Source organism: Myotis nattereri, assembly GCF_964212035.1.
Source record: "Myotis nattereri genome assembly, chromosome: 5".
Lineage (NCBI taxonomy): Eukaryota > Metazoa > Chordata > Mammalia > Chiroptera > Vespertilionidae > Myotis > Myotis nattereri.
Genome location: NC_138080.1, coordinates 45,519,198 through 45,533,313, shown reverse-complemented (window position 1 = coordinate 45,533,313; position 14,116 = coordinate 45,519,198). Strand labels below are relative to the sequence as shown.

Sequence of the window (14,116 nt, the reverse complement as noted above, 5' to 3'; positions counted from 1 at the left end):
TAGAAGAAAGGAAATAATAAAGTTCAGAGAAGAAATACATGAAATAGACTCTAGAAAAAATACAAATGATCAATGAAACCAAGAGCTGGTTTTAGGAAAAGATGTTGAACAAAACTTTGAAGCAGACTCATTAAGAAAAAAGAGAGAGGACCCAAATAAATGCAATCAGAAATGAAAGAGAAGTAACAACTGACACCAAAGAAATACACAGGTTTGTAAGAAAAACATTACAAACAACTATTAAAGTCTTCAATAGAATAGCATTAAATTATATATCACAATTTATATAAACAATACTTAAACACATTTTATTATAGAATTGACAATACAAACAAAACTCTCCAAATAAATATATTTATTTGGTCGTATATTTATGTTATGTGAATTACTGATTGTTCTAATTTCAGCTTTGGAGAAATTAAAAGGTACTGTGATATTACTAGGAAATGGGAGTCTTAGAAACTACAAAGTGCCTATTTTCAGGTTGGAACAAGATGAACTTTTAGCAAAAAACGACATACAAAGAAGTCAGGCCTAACAGAAACAAAGATATTTACCTAATCTTTAATTTTTTTGTGACAAATTTAAAAATCATATTTAAATAAATGCGAAAAAATAAATGAAGAAAAAATTTAAATTTTACTTAAAAATATGTAAGCATTTTAATAAAATAAGTTAAAAGTCTTAAATGATTATGGGCTCCTCTTATCCCAGCCACCTCAACTCAAGTTACTTCTAGTAATAGGGTGTTTTCCTCTTGGTTTCTTAAATATGATGTAAAATCACATATCCTTTGCTATATTCCAATTTAAAATAGATGTCACTCTTTGTAAGGCACAATTATTGTGTATACTCTGTATCAGCAAAATGAAGTCCATGAAAATATATTTAGGTTTTAATGTGGGTTAAATACCACTTCTTTTATCAGAAATACTTAGTCAATGTATCTAGCCTTTATTTTTATCTTATCAGAAGCCAGAATTCAGTATATTTACATAAATCCAGATATCCCTTTGATTACTTCAAAAATGATTAATGTGTTTTATTATCTGGCCTTTTGACAACACAGACACACTTTAAAATGAGCTGATTTTACAAATTAGTAAATTTCTAAACTTTATTTCTCCACAGAGCCCACATAATTATAGCTGATATACCTCTACTTACAAAGTTTAAATAATATGTAATATAACTTTGCTTAATCTGTGATAAAACCATCAAAAATTATACAAGAATAAGATGGCTTTCTCTGAGAGTTACAAGGAAGGAAATTTGAAATTCTACATATCTTAGAATGGTGATCATAACAGGATTCAGCGTGCATGTCATTTTATCAGACTTATCTGAAGTATTTGCAATTTACACTAACTGCAGAGAATGATTTGAATTTTATTTTACGTAGTATGCTTACCCTTCATTTATTCCTAAAGCAGTATGTTTGCTATACATATATACATCATTTTTAGAGTACAGATGTAACAAGACCATGCTGCCATTCAAAATTAAGGTGCCACATTTTTTTTTTTTACAATCAAATGGCATCCAAAATGCAAGATATCGTCACAGATTGGCATTGATGAGTGAGGTTGGTCACAATGAAATGGGATTTTTTTCATAGAAATGGGAAACAATGTATCATAAATATACAGACCAATATATAACATTGAAGAACAAGAAGCAGAAAGGAAACAATGCTCTTGCATAAAGGTCGATTCTCTTTGCTGCTGTTGGAATAACGGGTTTGGCGGGGGGAGGCTTCTTGTTGCTCTTTGCCTGCGACTTCCCAAGTCCATTGTTGACTTCGATAGGTTTCCCGTAGCAGTCATAATTGGATAATTCAAAATCTCTTGGCAAGCTCCCCACAATGCTGAAGTCATTAGATCTCAGGTCAGACTTGGAAGTGCAAACTTTTTTGCATCTGTTCTCACCAACCTGAAAATTAAAAATTAAACACAGAGTGTATTTAGAATTTTCTATTTATAAAACACATCTCTTCAAAAGAATATTTTAAAAATCAGATGTAAAAGACAACTGGTTAAACCATCAGATTGCCTGAACATTTAACTCTAAAATGTGGCCTCTTTCAAGGTTTAGGTCATGGAATGAACTCTGATGGGTTATTTTATGTTAAGGGATCAAAATGCAAATAGACATTTATCTTGGGTGCTCCCAGGCTTGTGAGTTCTCAACTGAAAGACCAATGAATAAAAATCCAATATTTAATCACAACACAGACCATAGTACTACAATATATGGATTACAGAAATCTTCCTCCGGTACTTATAAGCTTTGACTTGTGGACACTATTTCCAAATAAGGTGGTTTACAAATGATAAAGGTATTTACCACCCCAATGAGACAGATTGTTGTCTCTAAACCACACTCACAAATAAGAACTAAAAGATGGTCACAACTATCATGAACCAAAGCTTTGCTAGTGAAAGGAATTCCTAACTTGTTGGCTAAAGTTGAATTAGCAAACCACACTCAGAGAACTTGAAGAAATGGTGCCTATTTTAGCCAGAGTGCATGCTACAGAGATTATTCTGTTCCGGACAGAAGACTGCATTTAAAGTTCTAGGTTTCCAGGGCTGCCCGAGGAATGTGTAGGTCTCAGCATGTATCAGTGAGTTTTTGTAAAGAGTACATAATTACCTTGATTGGAAGACAAATTGCAAACAGACTCTACATACCAAATGTTTGCATTATCCTCAAACTATCAAAGCAGTTTTCAAAATCTGACACACGGTGGATATCCCACACTTTCTCCCTTTAGAGTTTTCCACTCTAAAAGCTTTAGATGCACTCACTTTACTTTAGATCCATTCATCAAAACAAAGAACTCTAGCTTTAGACTTAGAAAGTATGACTTCTTATCAGTTATTTTTATTTTTCTCAAAAAAAGCCACATGTATTTACTATAGAAATGCATTTACTATAAATGATATTTTATATGTGGCTTTTGTATCTGTAAATAACTAAACAAGAAGCCAAATTTATGTGATGTTAGGACTTGTCACACAAAAATACTTCCAATTGTTCTTATTTACATAAATTTTTAATTCTTTTTATTTACATAAACATATTTACATAAACATATTCTTATATTCTAGCAATTTTAATGATGTTAGAATTTTATCTATATAGTTTATTCAAATGTAGGTATAAAATATTTATTCAGAAATATTATTTAAATATAGTAAACATGTCAGTAAGAGAAGAATGATTTCTTCAATGTTAACATATAGCATAGAAAAGCACTCCAAAAAGTTTCAATTTGGTTATACTAAATTTTTAACTATTTATTTTGTTAAAACCTTTTCCGGAGATGTATTTGAAATCAGTGTGTGTGTGTGTGTGTGTGTGTGTGTGTGTGTGTGTGCGCGCGTTGATGGAAAGAACCTCTATCTATTACAGAAGTAATTTTTAATGATATGACACAACTAAATAAGGTATACGATTAAGTTTCCTACTGAGAAGTTCTCAGGTTCCTTAAATAGCTCATGATTCATTAACAAATTGGCTGATCTCATCTTGTCCCTTTCATCAGAAATTTTAAACAGACAACTTCCTTTTTTTAATTACTCTCTACACATATGTATCATTTATATGTACATAAAAGTATAAAATAGTTTATAATATACACACTATTTTAAACAATTATCACATGAAGAGGGACTCAATAAAGTGCTTATAAAAGAAATAGTAACTCTAGTTATTAACACATTCTTAAAAGTGATCTTGATTATATTAATCTCCAATTTATAATTTCTCATTATTTTCTCATATGGGTCTCACTTTCATATAAACTTGTCACTTCTCAAAATTACTGGTAGCAAAAATGAGGTAGTATAATAATGAAACTGTAAAAAATAAAAAATAATGCAGATTTAAAACCACCTAATGCTTCAAATTTTAACCTCTGAGGTTTTCCTTCTAATTCTTTTCAGTCTGTGTCTATACACATTTAATAGCAAATCACCTCTTATGATGTTTCTTGAGCAGAAGACTTAGGCACGATTTCAATGTGATAATGGTATTTCCACAGAAGATAAAAATATGCTCAAAATGAATAAACTCTATATATTACACAAAATTTAAATCAACATTTAACTTTAAAAACACATTATTCCTATAAAGAAACAACTATTTTATTCATGCATGAACAATAACTTTTATGTATGAATTTATCCAAATCCATAGACATGAATACTATTTTGTCTTTTTTTCAAAATACCTTTGTTGTAAATAGCACATACTAGGTATTAAGAACAGGATGATATTGACAACAGTAGGTCCTTAACTGTACTTATTAAATAAAAAAGAAATACATGAGTGAACAAATTAGTAACCAAATTTAGTAACAGCTAAGGAAGTGCAAAATTTAGGGAGGGAAAACTTAGACAATTATAAATGAATAATGGTATATTTCTGTATGTAGTCAAAATTATGAAGTTATGAAAACTTCTTACTAAAAGCTAGGTTAAATTATCATTGATCTTTCTTAAATTTTTTTATCATTATGTGTCGTAAGTGTTTCCCTCCACGCCCTGCGTGGTTCAGGGTTTGGGTCTGGAAGAGGAGCCGCACAACAAATGAAAAAGAAAAGACAGGATATAATTTGGGAATACTGGGGGACCAGGTGAGCAAGTCCAACTCAAGAGGAAGGACTTCCACTGTGCTCAGGCCTCACCAAGCATTTTATAGTGAGAGGTAAACAAGGTAGTGGTTACCATAGTTACACAGTTCTTGTGAGTTTCACTTGTTTTGACCATGGTTACACTTCCTGCACTTCCTCAGCCCCTTAGCTTCCCAGATAAGATCTAGGGAGTGTTATAAGGTCAAGCCTAATTATGCTAAGAGGACTGTGCCCTCTAAGCTAGGACTTGTTTGTGACTTTGCAAGCAGGTCAGTCTGAGGCTTAACCCTATATCAGTTTCCCACAATTATGTTTCTTAGCAAGAACATTATTAAAAAATCAGCATTAGCCCAGCTGGTGTGCCACAGTGGTGGAGCATCAAACTATGAACCAGAAGGTCACAGTTCGATTCCTGTTCAGAGCACATGCCCAGGTTGCAGGCTTGGTCTCCAGTGGGGGGTGTGCAGGAGGCAGCCCATCATTGATTCTCTCTCATCATTTATGTTTCTATCTCTCTCTCCCTCTCCCTTCCTTTCTGAGATCAATTTTTAAAAATCATCCTTAAATGTTTTCTATAACCCAAATTTCATTATGCTCCCATTAATATTGTTATTCTGTCTAAAAATAAATGACATATCTGGTTGAAATTACTCAGCAAAAGCAAAATGTTCTGAAAGCAAAATACACTAGAGCAAATACATTTTGAAACCAAAAGCACTAAACTAAAAAGGCAAAAATTGTTTAATTTCTTTTTTTATACTTTTTTTTCACGTGTCAATGTGTAACAATCTTACAAATTTCTCACACACATTTACTGTAAGTTTGATGCTTACATTAAAGCTAAATTATTTTTGGACACATTCTCTCATTTTGAAGCCTGTCTGATGATACAAACATTACATAGTTACAATATTAATTTTGGAAATTGCATTTTGGCCTGTAAGAAATAAGAGTAATTTACATTTACATCTGGATATTAGAATTTCTGGTCAATGTTTAAACTCTCTAAGCATCACTCTGCCACTTTTGTAGTAAAATGTCATAGCAATTTCAGAATCCAGACAGGTCTATGTCTATTAGCAACTGAAAACACAGAGGATTAAAATACAGAAGTTATTATATACTGAACTTTTATTCATTAGGTCATTATTTCAATGCTTAAAAGCTGAATTTAAAGTAATATAACTCAGTCTAATACTCTGGATCCTATTTATTCTTCATATTTATGTTCATAAATAATCTTGATATGTTCTACGGTGCTCTGAAAATCTGGTTCTCATGTGTCTCCTTCCCTCAATACCCCACTTCATGGAATGCATTAAGATTCCAAGCTCATCTGCACATTGGTGTTCTGTGGGACTAGAGAATTTTTGCAGTTACAGAGGCCCCACCACACACTAGAGAATGGAGCTGATTGTGGCACTCCTGAAATCAAGCACCTGCTCTACAAAACATCTTTGCTTCCTATCTCCAGATCTCTTCACCGGGATCCAAGTTAGAGGGTGGGCAGATTAGCTGGTTGGAAATATGAGGAAGTAGTAAGATTGGAAGCTGTAAGTGGGCAGGTAAGACATGTCAAAGACGTGACTTCTTTTTTAAAAATACGTTTTTATTGATTTTAAAGAGAGTGGAAGGGGGAGGGGTAGAGAGATAGAAACATCGATGAGAGAGATATATATCAGTCTGTTGCCACGTGTCCACTACCTGGGCATGTGCCCTGACTGGGAATCGAACCCGTAACCTCTGGGTTCATGAATTGACACTCAACCACTGAGCCACACTAGCTGGGCAAAGACATTACTTCTTTAAGGCCATGATAGCTCTCCATTAATGAAAATGTTATTCCTTATGAAAATGATTAGGGTATTAAAGAGTTATAGGGTCTGAAGAAATGTCCTGCAAAGTAGCAACTAATAATTTGCAGAAGTCTTAGTTGTAGTCCCAGAAAGTGAGTTCAATTACTGAGCAAAAAAGGAAAAATCTACAGGCAGCATCACATAAGGATTGTTTGCCTGCTTTTGTACATAACAATACGTATGTAGCATACTTATCTCATTTAGGGGAGTGGTCAATAAACTGAGTCGCGTGGGGCCAGAAAATAGACAGAGCAAGCAAAAGTTTCAAGGTTCTAGAATGCAATATACCAATAGCCTCTTGAGGAATTTTCCATGCTAAGCTAGGTGGAAATCATCTATTGGTTTATTAGTCTTCCCAACCAGAGGACATCAATTAGAGACACTTTGGGGACACTATCCTAATTCATGAAGTAGCCTGTTGCTTCAGGATTTATCAAACCTGAACCTACAGACATCAACCACTATTCCTAGACCTATGATCAACGACAAGACAATGTGACAGAGTGAAACCTGTCCAATTCTCCAGGTACTCACCCCTAAGCTGGGCAGATCTCAAACTATGTGCTAGTTTCCCTGTGAGCCAGGCACACAATAAGTAAGTAGCCTGCCTGTCCTGTTCTGGGTGAAACTCTCTAAATTGATGGGAAACATGTAGGGGGATTTAATCCGGAGCATAGCTCCCCTAAGTCTTCACTGTAAGTAGAAGGTTGGTGCTCCCCCAACAGTCAGTCCTCTGGCCTTTCACTAAAGCTTACAAATGAGAAAAATTTGTAGTTCTGGCAAGACCTCCACATGGGATGGTGACATCAACGCAGAGATACATCATTAAACTCAGTGGAAGTCCACCAAAAACGTGATAGGGTGTTGGACTTTTTTTCTTAATGAGTATGTGACCTACATGGTTTCTGGTTGCTTTCCGAAAAGTATGTAGTGCTTAGTTTCTTTTCATCAATGAGAAAAAATGAGTGAATGCCAATTCGATCAAACATTTACACCCACAGAACAGTATCTCTCTCCTGGCACTAGAGAGCCATGATGGGGGAAATCATCTGGCTGGATAATTTCATTCTTACCTGCAAAGTGCTAATGTGAACCGGAGTCCCTGTACCATTCACAGTATTCTTTTTAGCCGCATTTCCACCTTTTCCATCTGCTTGCTCAGTCTTAGCAATTCTGGCTTTTTCTGCTTCAACTCGTTTGGGGTTATTTAGCATCACCTGGACAACAGCATACTCCACAAGGGAGGCAAACCCAAAGAGAAGACAAGCAATGAGCCATACATCAAGAGCCTTCACGTAGGAGACTTTGGGAAGTTCAGCAGCAAGGGTTGTGCACTCAGAGGCCAAGCTGAGTACTGAAAAGATACCTACAGAAACAGAAGTGGGAATTAAAGTTGCTATTTAGCCCTGTGAAAAAATGTCCTGCAACCATTACTCTTTAACTAACTCCCTCTCTAATAAGCTCCAGAGACCCATGAACAATTCATCAGGTCCCTTTAAAGCACAAAGAGTAGAAGAAATAATACACACAGACTTTTTATGTCAGCATTATTAAATGTGGTTGGGGATGTTTGTAAATACTCAGTAAACAAAGAAATAGAAATTTAAACTGAGACATAAAAACACCTTTTGGAGCTGGTTTAAATATTAAAGCTATCTAAAACTCTTCTCTAGTATCTCTGAGGAAGCTACAAAGCTTATTTCGTTTCTTTAGCATTCTTTCAGAAAGTTATAGAGTTGTATTTGATCCCATGAACAACTGAATCTGAACAAAAATAGAACATATAAAGCAATTTACTGATAAGGGTCACAATTTTTTTAAATGTAATAGGAAAGACAAAGTAGAGAACATTCCTGGTTATTTTAGAGAAAGCAAATGATTCCGGTTTTAAAGGAAAGAAGGAAATTCTGCTATATGTACTATTAACGGTACATGGAAAGCTAACTCCAAAGTACCCCTGGGAGCCAGACATTTCTTTATATTTTATTTTTTCATTAATTTTATTGGGGTGAGACTGGGAAACAAGATCACATATGTTTCAAGTGTATATTTCTAGGATACATCATCTGTAGGTTGCTTTGTGTGCTCACCACCCAAAGTCAAATCATCTTCTGTCACCATATATTTGGTTCTCTTTACCCTTTACTACCCCTCCCAGGCCCTTCCCTCTGGTAACCACCATACTGTTGTCTGTGCCTGTAAGTTTCAGTTTTATATCCCACATGCGAGTGAAATCATAGGGTTCTAGCTTTTTCTGACTGACTTATTTTGTTGCCACAAATGGCAGTATTTCATCTTCTCTTATGGCTGAGTAGTATTCCATAGTATATATGTACTGACATTTCAATTTATACAGAGCAGGGCAAAAGTAAGTTGTTCACATGGAAAAAGACATGCAAGTTATGATTGTTACAGTAGCTTTGTTAACTTGAAAGAATGCCACAATGGCACACACACAAAAAACCTACTTTTGCTCGCCGCTGTGTTACTACATGAGAGTAAAATATTTCTAGTAAACCAAAAAATATTGACTATTTGCAGGGGGTGGGGGGGAATGCATAATGTTTTTGACAAGTCTAGTAATTTAAGTCTAGTTTTGGGTGTTTTATTGCCGGAAAATTATACTGCATCGTTAATTCTTATCCTCTACAATAATTAATCTATCAATTGTCATTGTCTTCAATACTGATACGTGACCCTTAGAATAAAATTTCCTACACGTTTGGTTATTAAGACATAGATTTGGTCTCTGTGGTTTTTATTAGATGTAAACCTCCAAGTTTCTTATTCAGACAATGTTGTCATTTTCATTGCTTCTTTCCTGGTTTCCTTCTTTTCAAAATCTGTAATTCATTTAATTATCCCTGTAAGTTGGAACAGGGAGATTTGCACAAGGCTTTTCTGATGGAAAAAAAAAATGAAATTCTGCAACCAGTCAGTCACTGAGAAGTCAGATATATCACATTTTTACATATGTGAGTTCTAGGCGATATTCAGAACATACACACATGCATGCACATACGCATACACACAGTCATGAAAAGACTTAAAACACTCCTAACAACACTCCAAACAAAATGTCCTTACTTTGAAATTCATTCACTTTACCCATTAGAAAGGCTCTTGATGATCTCCCTAAGCACAGACCTTTTAGTCCCTGTACCGACATGATTTTCACCTCTGGCTAACGGTGCTTCCATGTCACAGAACATTAAAAATAACGATTGGAGGGTATGGATAACCAGCCCTTACTCTTTCTAGCCACTGCTGATGATAAAGCACAGTGATGGCGAACCTTTTGGGCTCGGCGTGTCAGCATTTTGAAAAACCCTAACTTAACTCTGGTGCCGTGTCACATATAGCAATTTTTTGATCTTTGCAACCATAGTAAAACAAAGACTTATATTTTTGATATTTATTTTACATATTTAAATGCCATTTAACAAAGAAAAATCAATCAAAAAAGAGTTCGCGTGTCACCTCTGACACGCGTGTCATAGGTTCGCCATCACTGATATAGCACATAATAACTGATGTTTAGGAAAGTGATGCTTAGTCATTTTTTAAAAAAGAAGTAGGATTTTATATCCCTGAAAGAGAGTATAAGATAGTATAAATTATTTATTGGAAAGATTTTCATAAAAGTTATTGTTTTTAAGTTTGTCACTATTTGGGAATTTAGACTTTAGTTATCAGTGAATATCACGTATTAATAATTATTTTATGAAAGTCAAAGTAGGATAGATTTACTGTTGAAAATGCCCCAAGGACACACACACACACACACAAACTTAGCTTAATTAGAGTGCCTAAATATTGAGAAAATCTAACTTAATGGCACGTTTTAAGGAGGTTAAAAAAAAAAGGAAGAAAAAGCTTGCCATCAACTCCCAAACTAATTATTTCAAAATATTTGACTGTATCGTTAGTTCACTAAAGACATCACGCATTCCTGACACAAGAGGGAAGTATGGAGCACTTTACCCAGCGGCACTCTGGCAGCACTGGCATCGGGGTTGATCCAGAAGGAAAGCCAGGAGAGAACCACGATCAGCAGGGTCGGGGCGTAGACGCCCATCATGTAAAACCCAACCTGTCTCCGCAGGGTGAAGATGACTTCCACACAGGTGTAGTACCCTTCCGAAACAAACGTATTAAAGCATGAGGTTCTCACCCACATCCAACTTCAGAAATCAATAAGGTACCTATAAGTTATGTTACTTCTATTTGAGACAGTTTCACAAAGTCAACTAGAGTGTGTGTGTGTGTGTGTGTGTGTGTGTGTGTGTGTGTGTGTGTGTGTATGGTGTGGTCTATAAGGATGACACTATAGGGCCAGTTTCACCTGACCTTTCACAACTTCACTATGACATTGAGAAAGAGATACCAATGTGTGGCTCCACTTCCATCACTGCCTTGGCTCGAAGCCTTTGTTCAGAGAATTTGCAATGGACTTAAACCTCTCATTTACTCTCTGAGGAAATTATCTCAAGGAATCATACAGGGAGCAATAAACCAAATCCGGACAAGTCCAGAAAGAAACACTCCTGAACTACATGTGGTCAGTATAATTTTTCACCCACATCTATCACTTCTTATCTATAAAGCAGGGCAGTCTCCTATACTTATATGCATATTGAAGCCTTAAAAACTAAGAATGTATTGGAAGTAAACATTAGCGAGAATAAGTGTTTTCATTTTATTTAGATAGAATATTATAAAGTACAAGCATCTGAGATTCCTCTCAATTCTCCCTTCCTCCACTCCAGACCCTCAAACATTCTCTGGCTGAGGGAAAGGACTTCATTTTCATAACCTGAGACAAATGCAGACATTTCTTTACAACATAATTTTGGAGCTGCCATGACATCAACTAGTTCCCCCAAATTAATCACAAATTATGAGCAGCCTCATAATAACTATTGATGACTTGAGACAGAAAATAAGTGACGTAAATAGTCTCCTAACACTGGAATATTTCCAGATGTTTGTATTTAATTTTTAAATGCTTTAGTACTTTCAGTCAGCAATTTAAGTGTGATATTTAATGCCTAAAGCACTAAATTTAAATTAAAATGTCATTTACCATTCAACCAAAGTAAGGTTATGTACAAATACCAAGAAGTTAAAATATCTTCAGTTGTGTTCAGCCTAAACTGTACATTGTTATTTATAAATGTGGAAACAAATAAATTAACAATGAATAAATAAAATAATTATAGGAAAAAGACAATATTACTTTTTACTATTTTACATTTAAAAAGTAATATTTATCTATTTTTCCCGGTTATAAAGAATGTATACACTTCTGACACTAGAACAATCTTCATATTTATTCATTAATGGTGCTTATAACAAAATTTGCCATCATTAGAGCTAACATGTAAGAACAATAAATAGCTGATTTGGGCTGAAGCAAATTCTAATTATGCCACATGTTTCCATATTATCAAAAAACAATAAATGCAGAATGTTTTTTCTTTTTCTTTTTAAATTTTAATTTCATGAAAACTAGACACAGGTTTTAAAAGATACAAAAGGCAATAAACTAAAAAAAAATGTCCCTCCCTTTTCTGTTTCCAGCCACTCATCTTAACTTCCTGCCCAGACAAACAAGAACACATGTTTCTAACTAACAATCATGTGCAAATTTTCCAAAATATAATCTTTCATAAATCCAATATGCTACGGTTAAGAAGCTCACAGTATTTCCCACAAGTGGTTCTGAAGTACCTGGCTTTGTAATGTATCACTTAAGTTAATTTTATATTCATCTAGTATGTGAGAAATAGGGAATGACACAATGTGCTTATGTATTTTTAGGTAGCCCAAGTAGTCAGAAATATGACAATTTACTATTGAGTTGTTCGCTTTAAGACAAATTTTTGCATTCCATCCAACCATGTTTAAATGACAGCCTAAATAACACAAGTCCTGTATTCTAAAGCAAGTTTCCACCACGTTCCCTTAGGAAGGCACCTCTGGGGGAGCTTCCCAAGATCTGGACGCATTTGGCAGTAAAATACAGGCTTGGATATTATCGCGATTTGCTCCATAAACTTTTATGAGAAACATTTCTTGACCTTTTTTGATCTCTTCCTGGTACTGTTACATTTATGAGAGGCAGGTGGGCAGCTAATTGATATAAATGTTCATTGGCAAATTCAATTTATTTTCTATTTCCTGTGGGATTTCATTTCATTATTATTCACTCAGGGTTCCAATTTAAGTATTTTTGTATACTTTCCCACATATTTCTCCACCTTTGCAATTTCTACAATTATTAAAACAATTTTTAATCAAGTTAAAGCCAATTCATTATTTCTGATATTTCTGTACACATTAAGGAATATGTAGGCCATTATTTTATATATGTTGTTCTCTATATCTTTTTCACTACTTGATTAAGCATTCCATATGTTTTGAATGTTCTATTTTTCTAAATACATTTCTCAATGTTATGCAAAGATTAATTTATGATTTACTTATATTCATATGATTCATGTAAATGCTGATAAAGCATGTTTACTGAAACACAATGCCAAATATTTTTATATTAACCTTAAGTTTTTTGTTATCATTTTTTCTGTAACTAATGAGATAGCAGGGACTTATTTATGATAACAAAAAATTCTACAAAACGCTTTACTTTTCATAAATCTTGAGTAATTCTTCAAGTACTCTCTACCACAGCACACCTTTTCATTTTTTTCTCAGAACTAAAATGAACTATATCTGCTTATTTATTTACCATATTAGAGTATGAATCTATAAAAGGACATCGTTCTCTCTTTTATTCACTGTTGAATACCCAAACGGGGACTTTTAAATGAAGGAATTAAAGGTAAAAAAAATTAAAAGCCCCATAATTTTCAATGCTGGTCCTTAATTTTATGCTATTACTTAAAATTAGAAATAAGATTACTAGTTTTACTTTCATCTCTAGATGAATTTTAAAACTTCAATAAACGTATTACATATTTTCAAAAACAATAGACTGTTAATGTTAAGCATATAATCTGAATGTGGGTAAGTATTGTTGAAGTCCAATAGGACTGACTCCACAGGTTGTGTAGTGATGCCAGACTCACTATCCCAGGACATCATTTAGTAACAGTAGACTTTGGGCATTTTCTTTGCTTCATTATCCTAATGTGTAAACAGGGAGAATACGGTAAAAGTAATGAACTCAGAGCATTGTTGTGAGGACTAAGTCATAGAATTCCTACAAAGCAGTTAAAACAAAGCCTAAAATAGAGCCAGAACTCAAAAAGCCATCTGCTAAATATGTGTTTTCACAACCATCTCAAATGATTTTTCTTGACTTTCAAGTTTTTTTTATTATAATTACTAGGTGAATTGTAAAAATCCCTAAAACTGTAGTCAGTCTCCTTAATTTGAATGGGGAGTATAGAGAGAAGGAATACTATACTATATGCCTAGGCTATGGCTGACCCTGATTTGCCTGGTGACATTCAGTCACCCTGCATCTCAGTTATTTTATTTCAGTATCAATCTGGTCCTTTCTATATTTAAAATTCTATGTGTCTATGATTTGTTCATTGAGTACTTACATGACCACTTTTTTAGTTTTGCCTTTCAAAAAACTTTTAGTTTTTTT

General features: G+C 34.1%; 1 protein-coding gene across 2 annotated transcripts in view; it reads right to left on the bottom strand.

Moving 5' to 3' along the window:
- Positions 1-248: 248 nt before the first annotated feature.
- Positions 249-14,116, bottom strand: part of GLRB (glycine receptor beta) — a 52,099-nt gene continuing 38,231 nt past the window's right edge. For both annotated transcript variants that reach the window (XM_081092242.1, XM_081092241.1), the window contains 3 exons: positions 10,480-10,632; positions 7,569-7,861; positions 249-1,932 (listed from right to left, as the gene is read on the bottom strand). In XM_081092242.1, the coding sequence (XP_080948368.1) occupies positions 1,636-1,932; positions 7,569-7,861; positions 10,480-10,632 (743 nt within the window). In that variant the 3' untranslated portion in view covers positions 249-1,635. The remainder of the gene's footprint in view (positions 1,933-7,568; positions 7,862-10,479; positions 10,633-14,116) is intronic.